We start from the raw sequence: 18773 nt of genomic DNA, 5'->3' as shown, positions 1-18773 counted from the left end.
CAGACATTCATATTTGATGCCTGCCTGGAAACAGCCTCTTATGGTGGGTGGAGAAACAAATCACCTCATTTAAAAGTTTTTATTTGAAATGATTTTAAATACAAATAATATATTTTTCCATTTACAATGACAGTTCCTTTGTAAACAAAAGTGGCAGATAGATAGTCATTGGGTAGTTTGTCCAAACTGAGACGGCCTGCCAGCCAATAGCCTGGACGAGGTCTGTCATGGGAGAGATGGTGTCGTATTTAACCTCACTGCAGTTTTTTTTCCACACAGCGTAAATCACTGATGCTACATTCTATTGCAGAGCGATAAATACTCAGAGTACAATATTACCTGTTAGCATACACCTGCTTTGAACACAATTACAGGAGGGTATAGTGCGCGCATTGTCAGTTTGTTTGTGTGAGTGAGTGTGTGTATGTGGTGGTGGGAGAGCACGCTGATGGATATTCAAACCTTCATCTCTCCCACACTAACATGACACACTAGAATATGCCTTAACAGAAACGATGAACTGTTGTGTGGATATTCTTGGTGAAAGATTTTTCTTATATCTTTTAAAAACCGAACTGCCAAGTTGTCAACATACAGCGAGAGCCCACAGAGCCGTACGCGGAAGCTCTGATTTACTTTTTCCCCCCACTCATGAGTCTAACAAATGTAAAAACAAAATTTCAAATGGAAGAACACAAGACAAAGACCTATGTGTTACATTTGTAATAACTACAGCTTAACTGAGACATAAACAAAAACCCTAGTAAATTTAAATGAAAGGAGTTCTCTCAGTTAGCCAGAACTGCTGTGTATTTCTTGGATACAAACAAAAGAAAAAGAGAAAAAAAAAGTCCAGATTTGGTGAAAAGCAATTCCCATCTGGAATGGCAGTAATTTCCAAACTAAGCTTGCTCTGCTTCAATGACTGAAGACAAAAAGGTGCTGGACAGAATATGCTTAGTCTTACAACCACAAGTTACTTTTGACTGGTTTTTGTTCGAGACACTTTCCAGATCATGATCGCTGTGCGTGTGTGTGTGTGTGTGTGTGTCAGGGACCTCATACTACAGTCCCTTTAACACAGAGCCAGTCACATTCCACGCTTGACTTGCTAACCCTCTTCCAGCAGACAAAACTGTACTTAATAGAGGCTTTGTTATGGCAAAATCAGTGATATGTATCCCAAAACTGGGGGAGCTATAGGGTTACTATGAGGAGACTAATTCTAAACTGAAACAAAGGAAAAACACTGTTGATTTTTTACAAACACAAAAAAAGAAGTTTTTTTTTCTTCTCTCCCAAGAACCACTGGTGCATAGCACCCAAAGACTTGTATGTTGTGGTATTTCAGTTGTATTCATAAGGCCTTTTTGGACAATGAGTATACACTGGAATGTGCTACAATTGTACAAAAAAAAGAAAAAGATGAAGAGAAAGGAAGTCACTTCTCTGAAAAGCCACGAGTATGTATATATCTATATATATCAGTATCTGAGCCCCTTAAAAGACTGAAAACTCACAACTTTTATGTAGTATATGAAGAAGAAAAAAAAGAAATCTTAACACTGCAAGTTTTGTCATTTTCCCCCATTACACTTGAGGTCATAATTCATTTCAAGAGCCACCTGCTTTCAACCAACAGCTGTCTCTTTCAGAAGAAATACACTTTGTTTGATGTGGATCACAAGGGGCAGAACAGGCATCATTAACAGAACTGACTGGAGATCAGTATTTATCTGCAGACATCCCCTTCAACATACAGTAAGTACAAGTACATACAAGTGACTGGCTGGTGTAACAGCGGAAAAAAACAAACAAACAAACAAAAAAAACCCTGATGAGACTTTACTGTGCTCCTGTGCGCTGAAAAGGAGCAAATGTGCCAATGGTCGACTCGGATGTGATCCCCCGACGAGTGGGGCTAAAGCTCACACTTCTGCAGTTTTAAGTGTACAATAGAAAGTATCATTGGTGAGGAAAACGTCGGTGCTGAGTGATTTTTTTTCTTTTTTTTCTTAAATTAGGAGCGAGAGCGAAGTTGTGATTTTCAGTATGGAAGCTGTGAGTTTCTGTTAATTTTGCAAAACTGAATTAGCTGTTTATGACATCCCCTCTCCCCCTCGAGAAAAGAGCCCAGATAATAATAGGTCCTCCAGTCCACAGTGTGTCAATCTTTCATACCTGTACAGACACATACAAGGTTTACAAACACACAGCATACGCACACACACGCCCACACCCACTCGCGTACACACACACACGGGCCTGGTTAAGTATTCACAGAATTCTTTTCCGCCAGCAGCGGAAAGTGAAGGAACAAGTCTCTGTAGAAAAGGGGAAAATGGAGGGGGCAGGGTCACAGTCCACGTCATTGTAAGGATAAAATGGACGAGGACGAGGAGGAGGAGGAGGAGGAGGAGGAGGAGGGCTGTGTGTGTAGAAATTGTCCCCAATGATTCAGTGTGTCTGCGTGTGTGTGTGTGTGTGTGTGTGTGGCGGGCAGCAGCTTCTCGTTCGCTGCTCTCAGAGTGCCGTCGTGGGGTCAGGAGTGGGTGGGTGGCCAGTCCATGGGAGAAGGCTGAGCGTGTGTGTGTGTTGTGTGTATGTGCGTGCGTGTGTGTATCTGGGTTCAGTCGTTGTCCTCGTCATCGTCTTCACTCTCCTCGATGCCGTCGCTGTCCTCCTGCTCCTCGTCCTCCTCCTCCGTATCGGGGATGTCCCACTGCGGGTGGTTGTCCAGCATGGCCTTGGCCTCGTGGACCTCCAACTAGAAAAACACAAGGGACACACAAAGTTTAAGACGTGGAGCTAATGTTGTTCATTTGGCAAGAGAGGCTGTACTTATATTTTGGATTTCTAAAGATGCCCTCACAGTGGGGGATGATGATGCCTAACTAACAATCCTAGAACTGGCTATTGCTGACTTTCATTTCAGTGTGAAAAAGTCAACTTTTACCAGGGAAAATTTAAAGATTTTCTTTTCAAAAATGCACTGCATTATACTCCAGCACGAAATTTCAGCTTGTCTAAATATCACTGATTAAATCTCTTATTGAAACAGAAACCTGTTGCTATTTGAAGAGTCTATCTCCAGTTCTACAGTAGTTGATTCCTAAGAATCTACATCATCCTAACACAATGTTTGATATGTTCAAAACCAAATTTTAAGACTTTTTGTGTACAAAACTCAGATATGTTAATAATAGCATTACAGATACCAACATTTTAACTTTGAAACTGACTCTTTTTCAAAAGGTTTCTTCTTTTTTTAAAAACATTTTTGCCTTAATTTGATGATAGGCAGTAAGGAGGCAGAGAGGCAGACAGGAAACATGAGGTAAAGAATAGGGGAGTGAATGGTCCAACCAGCTGGGAGTCAAACCAGAGAACTGCTGTTCAAGGTGTATGCACCCTAACCATTTGGTCATTAGGCCACCCCAACTGATCAATTCCTGAGCAATGGCAGCAACATCACCCCTGAAATGCACTCTAGCTAAATGTCTATCAGGTTGTAGAATAAAAAAATTGTACAATTCATTCTTTGGTTTGGTTTGTTTGTAACAGATCTCCCTTGTTCCCCAACACCTTGGCATCAATTAACACCACTGCTGAGTGAGCTTCTGAAACATATTGGCTGAGGCTGGTGGCTCCATTGTCTCAGCTGTTCTGGCAGGAAAAAAGCCATCATATCCTGGACAATTCACAATGATCTGGCTGAAGAAATGGCTCAGCACACTACTCTAAGCAGAGGTGGACATTCCCCATTAAAACACACACACACACACACACACACACAAACAGCTGTCTTGTCACCTTGAGTGGTTTGATCTGGTCCAGTCCCATGTAGGAATCAGAGCGGAGGATGACAGAATATTGGTAGTTGCCCGTTTTGGAGGGAGCTGGAAACTTCAGCTCCACCTAGGAAACAACACACAAACAAAAAAAAAACACACACACACACACACACACACACACACACAGCTGTTAAATCTAATTGTAGAAGCACTCAAGGTGCAGTCAGATAACTGTGTGACTAAGGTTATGATTGCTTGATGTATTAAGTTCAGTGTTACATTAAAGCTTGCGAGATCGTTGTCACCACATAAAGAAACAAGGCGGCTGTCATCAGCATTTAACACAGCTCGTCCTCTTTTATTTATCAAACACTGCATCACTAATAGATGCGCCAGAAAAAAAAGGCAAAGGACACACACTCTAACACTGCTGAATATTACACACTGAAAAAGAGAGTCAGCTGTTTCTGACGACGCATCATCGTCTCGCTGCAGAGGGATGCAGTGCGGTAGGTAATAACAAATGACCCACCACATGATGACAGGGGTCCAACTGTAAATATTGGACCAGCATTACCTCAAGCTGTGATTACCATGTCACGTAATTACATATGGCAAACATCTAATTATAAGCACAATGAGGCCAATTATTATTCAGCATGTGAGATGAGAGGAGAATGAGCAGTGAGCAATTGACTGCCCTGCCTTGTTGATGGAAGCGAGCCCTTCTGAACCTCCCCGGAAATGCGTCTGTCAAAACATGCGGCGCACAAGCCGTCTCGCAACGCAAACAACAGCAGGGATTGTTGAAGTGACAGAATAATTGATTGCTAGACGGTGAACTGTTACGCATGGGTGGGTCACCTCTTGCTATTACAGTCCGCCAGAGTAGTGGTTTGGTGGGGGTGGGGGGGACTCATGCCGGCCTCGTTAAGCTCTTACCTTGCCATCAAGCCTTATTGTCGCTGGAGAACGGCAGGATCAGAGGTGCAAATTGTGCAAAATAAACACTTGCGCGTATATATGTGTGTACAGACACACACACACGCATTCTCCTCTGAGGAAATAACGACACAAGTGCAAAAGGTTGCCTAGCAACAGGATGTGTGAGGGTGCAAAGGAAACGAGACGTGAACACACACACCTCAACTTATTAAGACCTTTCTGCTCCACAAGGATTATAGGATAAGCTGCAATATACCCTCAAAGTATTTTAATATGACACAAAGACACAGAACTGGCTTTATAATACTGTACATTACAATTAAAGTTGAATAAGTGCAGAAACAATAATTAAATGACAATAATCTTGATAATTAATAGTTTAAGTGATTTGTTGAGGAACATTTGATTCCTGCTTCTCAAATGTGAAGATTTTCTGCTTTTTGTCAATTTCATATTATTATAGATTTAATATATTTTGGTTTTACTGTATTGGTTGGATAAAACAAAAGCTCTCAGAAAATTTAACACAGATTTTTATTAGTTTTATGCAATTTTATGGGATTTGTTGGCTACTGTTTTTTGCACCTGTTTGCCCATGTGAATACACATATACACACACACACACACACTCACCTCTTCTGTGTCTTTTAGTGTGCAGACGTGGTAGGGCATGGAGACGAGGGTCTGATCTCTGCGGTCGGCGATGTAGAGCCACCACCACTCCTGCTTCTCCTCTGGGAAGTAGAGGCTGTAGACTGGGTGTGTCACCTTCGACTTGGTCTCGAGCAGGGCCCGCTCTCGCCGCTGGATGCTTTGCTGCAACGCCTCCCACTCCTGACAGGGAGATGCCGATAGTTTAGGAAGCAGATAGAGTTTTCGTACTTAAAATGGAATGAAGTGAATGGAACCTGTAAGAAATGGTGCCTCTTTTTATCACAGCATATCATGAGAGTGAGAGTCATGGCCTCGCAACATTATATCACTCAGGTCTGACACCAACATATGGCTCCCATAGAACATTCACTGACCTCCTCATCGTCACCGCCCATCTCATCCACCTCTGTGTCACTTTGCTTGTCGCTGTCTTCATCTCTCTCGCTGGGAGAGTCCTTGTTGGCTTCGCCCTCGTCTGAATCACTGCCCTTGTCCGAGGCCTCGTCCTCTTCCTCCTTAACTGCTGTTGATGATGTTGCTACTGCGACTTCCTGCAACATCAACATAGATAACAAGAGTTTATGACATAGGCAGCATAGTTTTTGTAGTTATGTGAAAAGGAATCCATTTCAGCTGTGGCTGAACACGTACATTTCCAGCCACGTTGCCATTGGCCTGCTTGGTTTTGGCGGGCGCAGGAGTGGCCTTCTTCTTGGTTAATTTTTTCTTCTTGGACTTTGCTGTCTTCTTAGCTCCTTTACTCTTGTTCTGCCACACTTTGGTTTTGGCTTTACTCGAGTCTGCTTGCTTTACACACACACACACACACACACACACACACAAACAAACACACAAAAAGATTAGGTGAACACTTCAGGATTTCTAGAACCATTTAACTTTTAATCATGGCTAAATCTGAGTCTGCGTTGACATGTGCTCTCTGTGTGTGTGTGTGTGTGTGTGTGTGTGTGTGTGTGTGTGTGTGTGTGTGTCCTCCTTACTGCTTCTTCTGTAGTGGCAGCTTCCTCTCCTGGACATGCTGTTGTCTCCTGCTCTTTTTCAAACATGTCCTGCACACACATTATGCAGACATACAGTGAGTTCATGCTTTTCAATCATACACACAGTCAACAGCACACTCTAGTGGCCATCCAAGGAAATACATGCATGAGACAGTGACATATTTCAGTTTGATCCAAAAAAAGGTTGCCTTCTAGTGACACACTATTATGAAATGACGTCAGTGTTTCCAGCTAATGCTATCACTTCTTACCGCCATCCGTTTTCTGGTTAAGGTGACAGTTACTGTGACAATGGAGCCTGCTGTGATGTTATTGCTGTCTTCATCATCAAGGACTGAAGAGAGAGAAAGAGAGAGAGTAAAATGAACTTGAAATGTCTACAAAATCTATAAAAGTAACGCATCAGCAATTTTTCAAAGCTAAGCCTCATTCACAGCTGCATCGATTTGTTTGTTTGACACTATGCAAGGGATTAAAACCGTACATTTTCAGAGAACCTGAACTCAAGTTTATGCCTTAACTCCATCACAGTTCCACTAGTCTTTGATCAGTCATTGCTCTAAAGACCACAAGATTTTATCTTCAAAGTTAGTAAAATTCCCATCATGTCTTATACCTTTCTCTACATGTCGATGCTATCTTCACTATACTCCATAGCTCATCAGTAGCGGCAGTGTATTTTCATGTATAATAACAAAAATCGTACAACAGTGAAATCTCTTCAGCTAAATTTCATTGTTGTTCATTTCATGTTGTTGACTGCTGGAAATATTTTCAGCCAAGGGTGACCAAACAAAGTGTGTTTGTGTGTGTGTGTGTGTATTTCAGGACTGACCCTGCAGTTTGGTATCCATGGTGATGTGAGGGAAGCTGCCCAGCACGGCCATGACCTCATCGTACTTTTCCTCCCCCAAGAACCGCAGCATGCTGCGCCTGTCGGAGTCCTTGAGACTCACCAGGTCCTGAAGGCTCCGAACTTTATACTAAAGAGGAGAAGATGGATAGTATGTAAACCTCTAAATCACTCGAGTACGATGCACGTGCGTACGTACGGACATGCAGCAGGTATGGTACCTTCTTGGAGATGCAGTAGCGGAGGTGCTCCTCCTCAAAGTGGGGCAGCTGCAGAAGTGGAGACTTTGACTCCTGCAGACCTTGCACTATCATCTGGGTCAGTTTCATACAATTCTCTATGGTTACCAGTCGAGGAGCATGGAAACCTGGACAGAGGCGAGGCAGAGTACACATATCAGAATTCATGAAAAAAATATATCAAGGCAGCACAATTTTGACTGTTAAAACAACCAAGGCCAACCACTGAAATACCCATTTTGCCATCCAAGAATCAGTGACAGATGTCCTGAAGTGAGGGACCACATACTACCACATTTTACTGCAATTTTATAAATGCAAAGCTTCCCTTGCTTCTATAAGTTAACATATAGACTATGTTTATTTACCACTGGCAACTTATTGAAAAATTTTTATGTGGGTTCAAACTGGTCACTATCTTGTAGGCACCAATAACCTGCACACAGTAAGTTTGACATAAAACACAACATAGTATAAAAACAATGTCTGATAAAAATGTTTCTCAAATCATGTATGCGTGTGTGTGTGTGTGTTTGTGTATACAGTATATATGTGTACCTCCTCTGCTGTTGGCCATCATTGTAAGCTGACAGCCCACGTTGATCATCTCCTGGAGGAGAGCTGGACTCTTCCTCACCACAAACCTCTGATCTGGAAACACAAACATACATGCATACCATGTGCTTAATAACATCTTTCTGACTTGTATAATGTTTCTTAATAAAATTGTAATCTTTACAAAGTCAGCACTATTATGGACTAATTTTGGAGTATCATCCAAATATCAGCCAAAAGTCCTGCTTGTTGTATTGTATAAGATTTGAAAGCATTTTCCCAGTATAATTAAAGTAACAATGAATTCATGAGGGTGTGAATTAAAATTTGAATGACAGGGTTTTCCCATTATTTACTCACTCCTCTGTTAAGTCAAAATACTGGTAAAGGTCATTTGCTCACATCCCACACAGTGCATTAACTAGTGCAGCTCTCAGTCAGCCTTCTCCAGTGTGTCAAACAAAACTACTCCACACAGCTTGTGATAGTTGAGTATGCACTTTACCTCTGCGGGGGAGTGTAAACATACAAGCAGGGCAGGGTTGTGTATTCACGATGAAAGGCTGTGACTTTATGTCTTTACAAAAAGCCTGTGAAGCTGTTTTATTTCCTATTTTAGGAAATCTAAAGGCCCATTTTCTAAAGGCCGATTTTGGGTAAAGTTTTCCTTTTAAACATCACTTACACTAGTTTCACAGAAAATGTAATATCTGTCAGCAAGTGACAAATCAATTAGTTGTTTAGAGTTTTTAGACAAGTACAAATGGAAAATATTTCAAATTTTCAGTGTCCTACCTTCCTCTAACTCCTCTGAGACATCCATGCGTGCCAGGTGAGCAAGCACCAAGACCCTGGCCTTCAAACTGTAAGGATAACAGAATGGAGGCTCCTTCTTCTTCACATTGATATTTCCTAATTCACGGATCAACTGCAAGAGAGACAGGACACGTTGTTTATGGTGCATGCTTGAGGTTAATCTGCCCTTCTTATAGTATTTACCTTTGAATTCTGGGCAGTGCAAGAGCACAGATTCAGACCAGACAGACAAGTCAGTGCACATTGTGTTGATGTTTGCTATTACCTGTGGCACTTCAATGTTGTCTGTTGGTCTTATGGTGGCTTCTTTATTGCTGCGAGGGTCAAACTCAAATGCTGCTGTCAACACCATGGCTAACCCTGGAGGTCAGATTTGGCCAAATATAAGAAAAAGACAAGAACCCAAAGATCCATAAACATGTCATGTGTGGAGTGGATGTCAAGCTTTCCACCAAGCTTATTTGGGGGAATATCAAAGTTAAAACTCTTGTACATTATACATGACCATACAGTGTGAAGGGGAAACTCACGCTTCATGTTCATGTTTGGTGTTTTGTACATGAAATGCATGAAGAGTTGGGTAGTGTTGATGAGGATCTGGTCCCCACTGTAGCGGATGGAGCGGTACCACCATGTGCCCTGAGGTAAAAAAACGCAGGATAGAAGAAATAAAAATGAAGCCTCCAGTGTATAAGAAGAAAAGGGAACTATTGGATATATTCTATTGATAGAGAAGCTGGTTAAAAGGTGCTATGTGTAAGGTTTGGCTATTGCTAAACTGGTTGCTTGCCGAGAGCTTCAGCCATCATTGCATTTACAAGATGTTGGACTGAGGACACTACAGTGACTCACTATTGCAAAGTGGTATTAGGAGACTTGATGGGACAGGGCTATGTGGTTAGCATGCTAAAAGAAGTGATAGAAACAGAAGCAAAACAAGAGCTAACACTGGCGTTGCTTTCCACCACTGGAGACAGCTCTTGGTAAGTAAAGGATTTAAGTCTGATGCTGAACTGTTAATGCTAATGCCGGTGAAGTAGCGATAGTGATTTTAGTGATTTTGTAGCAAAAACTTACATACAGCACCTTTAAATCACGTTGAGCACTTACCACAACAACCGGAAGGATGACCATAAAGGCTAGTCCATACACCAACAGCACCTGCAAAGGAAAAAGAAAAACCATCACATCAAATCATGTTTAAAAATGACACCTGCATCTCTGTGCGTAGTGATTCTTGATAACATTAGGGTCTTTTGGTTATTGATCGCACTGACTCTCTGCTATTCACATAAAAAACAGAGGCAATTCAAGGCAAGTTTATCAGTTAAAACTACACTGACATAATCAATGAATACATACCAGCATTGAGTTCTTCTGGTCAACGATCCAGGCAGGCAGGGCAATACCAAAGCTGGTAGCTAGAAAGGGAGACATAAGAGGCAATGAACCAAAATGTCAAAATCCCCTGTTTACATACTGCAGTAAAAGTTCCCTGCAACAGCACCAGGCTCAGTGTCTCACTGTATAAAGGCATTATTTTTGGTTCCCAGTAAACACGCATTATGAACACCCACGGTAAAAGCGAGTGCGAAAGTGGGAGACACTTCTTCCATCAGGCGCCGGGTGTCAGCTCTCACAGGAATGAATGGGCTGCCGTGTTTCAATTCATCTTCCACTGTTTAACACATTCATGGCTACAAGAGGCTGACTCACCACCATCAAGCACAGAAGGTGTGTTGACACACAGAAAAGCAAGAGCCTACTGCGGGATTGAGAGGATGTTAACTTACCTCCTGGACCATCTGGGTTGCCGTACATTTCCCAGTTCTGTCGTGACTGTTCATTGGTCAGACTGTAGGGGGAAAACAAGTAGACAAAAGTAAATTAATCAACTGAACCTAAATGCTGGGCTGCAGGAGGTGCTTGCTTCCATTATTGATTGCAGGTGCAGTTTTGCTGTCTGGATTATAAAAGCATCAATGATACTTACGCAGCATAAGCTTTGGCAATTCTCATGAATGGTGGCCTCATCTCCACCTTTATCAGGGTGGAACTTGAGTGACAGTACACGGTATTGCTTCTTGATTTCTGACAGAGATGCACCCTGGAGACAGAAATATAATTATAGCAACTCCAACATCACCCCATACGTAACAGATACAGTCGAGTCCAACTGTTTTTGTAGTCACCAAAGTCCAGAGGGATCTTTTTTTTCCTTGTTCAAGATATGGATCTAATATCTTGAACGGAAAAGATAAAAATAAATCCGCTTTCTTCAGCTGTTCTGTAGAATAGAGCTGATTTTGTGTTTTGTGTGTGTTTACCGGGTCCAAGTTGAGGACTTCATAAGGATTGTACTCCTGGTACTCTCTGTCCAGCTTGGACACCTTGTAGGCTAGCAGCAGGAACACAGCCCACCCAAATAACAAGGCTGCTTTCCTGAAAATGGCACAAACACAGGAAGAGGGGAAAAAGATGTTACACACAAACGTCTGTGTTTTCTGGCAGACAACATCAGGCCTGTCTCATTTTCAGGAGACTTTCTCACTGTGGCTTACAATTATTAGAACTTTTAAGATATTCCGCAGAACCAATCCTGCAATGTTCAAACATGCAAAGTTGTAATTTGATTGTAATTACAAACACTAATCAATAAAAAGCTAATCTTAATCTATGACATACAAGCAGAAGAGGCAGGGCACGTCTGACATTATTGTTGTTCAGTATTTATGCATTAAAGTTGAACTTGTTTCCATGACAATGGCAAAACCCTATGGCCTGCTCTGCAGCATCTGTTGCCATGACAACCACTCTCTAGCCTCAGAGTTGTCTGAGTAGCTCAACCAGAAAAATACATGATGGATTCCCACAATAAACACCATCATAATGATACAGTTGCAAAGAGGAAACAGATAGTAAGATTTCGAGGGAAAGGTTAAAGGAAATCATTTTGATTCGTGCCTCTGAATGAACACACCAGATGCTTCCACTAGCTTCAGTCACAAATGCAACGAAGCAAATATAAGAATTTATGAATTTTGAGAGAAACAACAACAGAGAACAACAGGGTGTAGTTCTGGTGACAGAGCAGTAGTACGAAGCTAAAGAGATGAGAGGGCAGAGGCAGAACAAAGAGGAGATACTCAGACACGCTCACTGTGAAAGAGGCAAATGAGTGAGAGAAGATAGGCAGAGTGAGACGGTGAACAGCACTCCAACACCCATCTTTCCCTTAACCCACACACGCAACACGAATAAACAGCACTTAGAAAACAGGGTCATGTTAAGAGAAATGCTAAACAGCTCAACATGGTGTTTACACCGGCAGCACGTGTCACTGGGAGGTTTACATGTGAAAGCAGCATAAGCCAACCTTCTGCCAAAAATTACCCTAAACAAGCACTTCCAAACATGCATAGTGTATACGAAAGCTATGGACAACGTGGCCCGTGTCTCATCTTCACACCACGGTGACTATGTCTCCCTCCAGCTGGAGGCAAATACTGAGTGAAGAACCGAGCTATCAGGAATAGCTCCAATGATGGAAGGATGACTGAGCTTTCTCAATGCAAACAGCTCAGGCAAGTCACACCCAAACAACAGAGCTGATGTGACATTTAGCAACAAAGGAGAGAGAAGCGAACCTGTTATTATACTTGCTAGCAAGACATTTGCATGGAAGTAATCCATCTGAAGCTGCACTTGGATTAGCTGTAATGCATTAACACAGTTCCACAATAACTATGAACAGTAAGCAGTTCAGGAGCTAATTCAACTCAGGGTAACTTTAATGAAGTGACCAGATGGTATGCAGGATATCTGGGAAAGGGAAGCCTAAAAGAACTACAAATCCACATCCAAATAATTAGACTCACTTTAGTGTTGGGACGATGCTCTGCTGTGACTTCATCAGCCTGAGCCGGTACCACAAACACCTGCCATGTACCCTCCTCAGGCTCTTCAGACGCAGTTGTTCTGGGAAAAGGATGGACATAAAAAGCTTACTGACACATTAGTACTGTCAAACAAGTCACAATCAATACTGACAATGCTGCGGTCATTTGGGTGGGATTGCTAATGCTTTGATTTAACTTTAAATTAGGGGAATGTGATATATCAGCTGAGAAAATCTCATTATTATGGATGTGTAGCCAAGCAGGGAAAGGCATTTTGTTACTTCATTCAGTGAAATTCAGAAATGTATATTACTTTACTGTAATGCAACCTGGACGAGAAAGAACTTAGTTAATACTACGGTTTGAGCTCGGATAACCTCACTTTCATGCCGTATTCAGTCACATAGCGCGATATCAATACCATAACTGTTAGCAACACCTTAAGCCAAGCACTTTTGGTGACCTGACATTTAGCCATTCCCAGCAGACCAGCTGAGTAAAGCTTGTTAACATATGTTGCATAAGCCACGTCAAATATGTTGCGTTGTTGACAAACAGATAGCTGTAGAAAGATAAGGATATATCAGGCTAAGGTCAATAAAGGCACAGAGACAAGCTTGAGAAACCTGCGAGAGTGACGCTGACTTTTGGTGTTGAAGCTTTAGCTGAACTAGCCAGCACTTAGCTTCGTGTTTACCCACAGGAGCAGGCAATACTGGCTAGGTATGTGGAGTTAAGACAGTAAGACAGCCAGTGGGCTGGTACTTAGTAAAGCAGGATAGGCAACTGTGTTAACACTGGCGGACTTGTACTAAGATATGAACAGTACATGAGACGTGGACTGGCTAACATTAAGTTACAGCATTGTTTTGTTAGGTTGTACAGCCCCTGCATCTAATAGCAAGCTAGCCAGACTAACAGACTGCCAGGCGCTGAGCTTGTACGAGTCAAGATGCTGTGAGAACACTTCACGTTGCACTGGCTGAGGTTTAGTTAGTTAGTTAGCTCGGTTAGCACAGAGCCAGACATCGGGCCTTACCAGCATTCTGATCCCGGGGCCAGAGGTAATATGTGGCTGGGATCACAATAAGTCCGACGAAGGACGTTAGGAAATAGAAAAAGGTATTGCCGCTGTCATCGTACTGGAACTGTTGCCCGGCCATTTCGTAGCGGCACTTGGGTCGCCCTTCTTCTCCACCGCTGCGCTTCCCCCTTCTAGCCCAATGTGTGCGACTTGACAGACCGTTAGCTAGCCAGCTAGCATTCAGCCAAGACAGCTCTGTTCATCGGTGTACGTGGTGTACGCCTGCGTAATGTGGCCTTTCTTCTTCTTCGGCTGGTGATTCGGTACTTATCTCAAGCGTTACTGACCCCTAGAGGTGATTATGAGAATAGACGGAGGTTAAATTCTAAAACTGTTGCACTTAGGAAAACCTTGTTTCACAGTTTTAAAGACATCTGCCATACACATTACCTTGTGTATCAATATAAATTCAGGTGGTTCACAAAAACACCTTACACAAGCAATGCCAAAGCAAACAGCTGAAAGTACACAGTATTTTATCATTGGCAGCAGCATTGGAGATCCTCTAATTTCAGTTTTTTGGTACCAGTTTCTCTGTTTTCCCAGTGGGTTTTATCTAGCACTGTCAGTGAGATTACACCCCATGTAATTATGTACAAGGCTTGTACACCTGCGTCCATAAAACTTTATGGTGTGCTGAGATCTTTACAAGTAAAATGGACGGAAAATCTGTTATTATATACTATAAAACTAGAAAAAGTACGTACCCGTATTAAATGTTTGGTGTTTGCATTTAATATGTAGTTCAACATGGAGAAGAACGTCAGGATTGGCTGTTTATTTTGCTTAACTGTTCATAAGAGATGGAGTTATTTTGAATTCAAAATAAAAGTAACTGCATATACTCAGGGGTTTATTTTGAAGTCTATGAAGACATTGTTGTCCACTTTTGACTGTCTAGCTGATGAGTTAAGCACTTGAACATTTAGCTCTCCGTTCCTTCTATTTTATAGTAGGAAGACTCTAAGCAAAATCTAAACATTTTTAAGTCACATGAAGTGTAAGTATTGTAAAAGACGATAATGAAGAAAAAAGTATTTCACTTTTTACATTTTATTTTCTCTGCAGGTTTACTCTGTCATACGTGCACCATGATTTCATTCAGAGGCTTGCGTTTCAAGTCAGGCACAGTGGCATCAGAAGCAGGGTAACCCACAGGGAGTAGCATCAGCAGCTTCTCATTGGCTGGCCGTTTGAGGAGCAGCCTGAGCTGGGGGCCACAGTTGAGGGGAGTTGATGTGACAGTAACAAGACCCACATTCTGAAAAGCAAAAGTACAGAATCAGAAGACATTCGGTCGCTTTAGCAGACATGTTGCGTATCTTGAATGCCAACAACATGGGGATGGATTGGGCTATTTTATTTTTATGTGTGATCTAGTTTTTTTTACCTGTAATGCAGCCAAAAGGATTCCACAGGATATGGAGACACTGATTTCATTGTAGTAGTGGGTCTTTTTCTTGCCATTTGGTAGAATCCCGTAGGTCTGTTTGAAGATGAGGACCAGGTATGGAGCAACGTCCAAGTACTCCTTAACCCAGTTCGTCCTGCAGGAGAAAAGAAGTTGTGAAAAAGAAGAGAGATGTGTGAAATCAGAAATTAGTTAAACTTTACATTGGTTCTTAATGATAAATAGTCATTGTGTATACACAGCCAAAATTTAGGGATGAAAAGTTGGCGACAGTTATAGTTAAGCATCAGTGCTCACCTTAATTTGGCCAAATCATGGACCCACTTGTCCCCCATCCTCTGACGGTAGTTCACCTCCTCCTCCTCCTCCACTATCAGTCTGATCTGGTGCTTCGTCTCTGCATCTGACACCACAACGAATGTCCAGGGCTCTGTGTGTGCTCCACTAGGGGCTGTGCCTGCCCAGAGGAAAAAAGAGTTCAAACGAACATCTCAGAAAATATTACATGGCTTCATTTAACTCACTTTCTAGCAGATTAACAGTAGTCTGAATTGCACATGCCTGCAGTGCGGATTACATCATCGATGACTTCTCGTGGGACCGGCTCCGGGCTGATGAATCGGAACAGACCTCCGCTGGTTCATCAGAGTGTAGAAATCCTTGGATCTCTCCAGCATTGTCTCCTTGGGGTAACGCGGTGGGGAGTAGGGCACATGTGGAATGTCCTCCTCCTCGTTGCTGTCCACCCAATCACCATCCTCTAAAATGATGACAGACAGAAAAGCAGGACCAGTGAGAAGCTTAAGACATGAAAATTCAAAATTGTTAGGTGTTAAGTCGTCTTTTATAAATGGAAAAAATAATGTAGTGATGAATTTGTAACATCAGAAACAAAACAAAGCAAAACACTGAAATCCACTGTGCATAGATATAACCAGGTTTCCAGGCACATTTCTGTTTGTTGTAGCTGTTAAGCTGTGTGACCCATTTGATGTGTTTGTGTACATTAATTATCTACACTGTTACCTTGGTAGACTGCAAGGATGTAGGGCTACAACTAATGATGATTTATCTGCACATTATTTTTTTTGATTGATTGGTTAAACTTTCAGTTTATGAATTTCTGTGCCCTCTGACCGCAATATCTTCAATGCTTGTTTTGTATGAATAATAGTCTAAAACTCTTTGATATTCAACTTACTGTCACATTTGAAAAGGCAGAACCAGAGATTGTTTGCTATTTTTACTTAACTGAAATGACAAATTGATTATAAATGTGGATGGCTTCATTTTCTGTCAATTAACTAATCAACAACTCTCAGAGTCAAAAATATTATATTTTGCCTACAGTACCAGAAATATTTTTGATTCATTTGATTAAACTCAAACATGATCTTCACCAGAACAATAGAATTGACTCATACAAAGGTAAAGACATCACTGTGCCTCGTGATGCAGGAATCCTGTGTGATATAGACCATTTAAAAATATCTCAACTCTCTTGAGACCACTACAAACGTATGAAGAAAATGTTTACGGTAAAAGACGAGGAAAAACGAAATAAAGTACTGGTGTCACTCTCTTTATCACGTCCTTATCGGCTGCATGTCATTTATCATTATCGATTAACCCATGCAACTGTGAATGATCACGCCCAAAACAGTTAGGAATGCTAGGAATCAATAGTTTTCGTGCGCTTACCCATACAGCGCGTGCACTTCTCCTTGGCGCGTAAACACACCGGAAGTGATTTTTGCTATTCTAGTTACAAACGTTTTAAATCGTGATTCTACGACTGAATTGAGAATTAAAAGTGAGAAACACACATTTGCTTGTTGGCAAAGGCTTTTTATATTGTTTCATATCTGTTTTTTGAGATTGTTGCGGTTACGTTTGTTTAGTATGTGCCTGGCCCGTGGCTATGAAAGACAAAGCTAAAAAAAAAGTTTCTGCTCAGCTCCTACCGTCCTCTCTCGCTGTGACTTCTGTATCGTCCTGTAAGTCCTGGTCCACCCACGGTCTCAAGTCCGCTTTAGTTGTAACCGGAGGGGTCGAGGTGGTCTCTGTCTCCCGTGACTTCACCAGCATGTAACCTATCACCAGGCACAGGACCGCTGCCAGGACAGGCGTGAGGACGGAGAGCAGAGCCATGAGTGCACAGGAGAGGATACGGGCACTTGATCGTCTGTGTAGCTGACTGACCTGGTGTTATGAAACACTACTACCGTTATCTGGGGTGGGCCTATACACGCTGAGTCAGACCTGCCTTTGTAACAAACGTCCCATCTGTCTGCAGCTCTGTGGGAAAAAAAACACAGGCATAGATCCACCATGACTGGCTGTCGCTCTTTTATGTCTGAACTTGGCTATGTATTGTTGTGTTGGACTCACAGAGAAGCCCTGATGCTGGATAAGGTGGTAAATGACATGACTGGTGTAAACCATCAGCACATTATATCACAGGGTGGTCATCAGGAAATCAGCATGAGCAACATAAAGAACCTCTATAAGTGTGTGTTAGAAAGTTAATATTCCACTTATGTTGAGCCCTCAGTGTGTTGTTACATGGCCAAAGTCTAAAGGTTCACATTAAGTTCATGTGAATGTCTCTTTTGGACTTTTGTTGTACCTATATTTTCCAACAGTTTGGCAATTTCCATTATCTTCTCTGTATTTTTTCATACCTGATTTCTGTTATCTTTCATTAATATTCATTATTTATTGTATTGATATGATAAATGTACTGTATTGATATTATATATCATATATATAATATATCATACAATATTTGTATCCCATTTGCACTTTCTAATTACATATTCATAGCATATTATTTATGGTGTATATATCTGTCTGGCCATTTGCACTATATACTGTTATATTCTATTTTATACTATTGTATTATTCTTGTTCTGTCTTATACTGTTGTATTTTTGTTGAATTCACATATGGACTACTGTGACAACAGAATTTCCCTTCGGAGATGAATAAAGTCATCTATCTATCTATCTATCTATCTATTTATCTATCTTCTATCTATCTATCTATCTATCTATTATCTATCTATCTATCTTCTGTCTTCTTCTATCTATCTATCTATCTATCTATCTATCTATTTCTATTTCTATTTCTATTTCAGGCGTTACTCGTTCAGGACCAGGTGTGCAAGGTATTAGGACACCAGCAGTACATCATTATTAAACATTTTGGATTATTTTACATCACTTTAGGAGAAATGTCAGGTGATCCAATACTAAATTGTATTATTTATTGCACAGTATAATGTTTCGGTGAGAATGTTCTATATCCAAATGACCAAGTATTTTATTTTAGTGATTCTCCATATGACCAGCAGGTGGCGCATCTGACTCTTTCAACGCCTGATTGGAAACCATACTCAGCATTTAAAAACATGTTGGTGATCCACTCTCAGGTGTGTTTATCCAACCTCGGACTTTGCGCTTTTTCTGCACATCACACAGGAAGACACAACTACCCAAA

The 18773-nt window shown here is 41.5% G+C and overlaps 2 protein-coding genes across 2 annotated transcripts; both read right to left on the bottom strand.

The window, feature by feature from the left end:
• Positions 1 to 64: 64 nt before the first annotated feature.
• Positions 65 to 14091, bottom strand: sec63 (SEC63 homolog, protein translocation regulator). The gene is given in 21 exon segments (XM_018696075.2): positions 65 to 2767; positions 3814 to 3918; positions 5373 to 5573; positions 5768 to 5944; positions 6045 to 6200; positions 6395 to 6463; positions 6667 to 6749; positions 7251 to 7398; positions 7490 to 7635; positions 8066 to 8158; positions 8858 to 8990; positions 9144 to 9238; positions 9409 to 9517; positions 9989 to 10039; positions 10241 to 10299; positions 10672 to 10733; positions 10872 to 10900; positions 10902 to 10985; positions 11206 to 11320; positions 12757 to 12856; positions 13817 to 14091. Coding segments are annotated over 21 exon segments (2277 nt in total). The 5' UTR covers positions 13941 to 14091; the 3' UTR covers positions 65 to 2629.
• An 807-nt stretch (positions 14092 to 14898) lies between these two features.
• Positions 14899 to 17503, bottom strand: iyd (iodotyrosine deiodinase). Its single transcript, XM_018696078.2, is given in 6 exon segments — positions 14899 to 15122; positions 15252 to 15408; positions 15570 to 15729; positions 15834 to 15894; positions 15896 to 16032; positions 17237 to 17503. Coding segments are annotated over 6 exon segments (885 nt in total). The 5' UTR covers positions 17424 to 17503; the 3' UTR covers positions 14899 to 14939.
• Between the last annotated feature and the right edge of the window lie 1270 nt (positions 17504 to 18773).

The sequence above is a fragment of the Lates calcarifer genome, linkage group LG7_1 (assembly GCF_001640805.2).
Source record: "Lates calcarifer isolate ASB-BC8 linkage group LG7_1, TLL_Latcal_v3, whole genome shotgun sequence".
Lineage (NCBI taxonomy): Eukaryota > Metazoa > Chordata > Actinopteri > Centropomidae > Lates > Lates calcarifer.
This window is presented reverse-complemented; position numbering and strand designations above follow the sequence as displayed.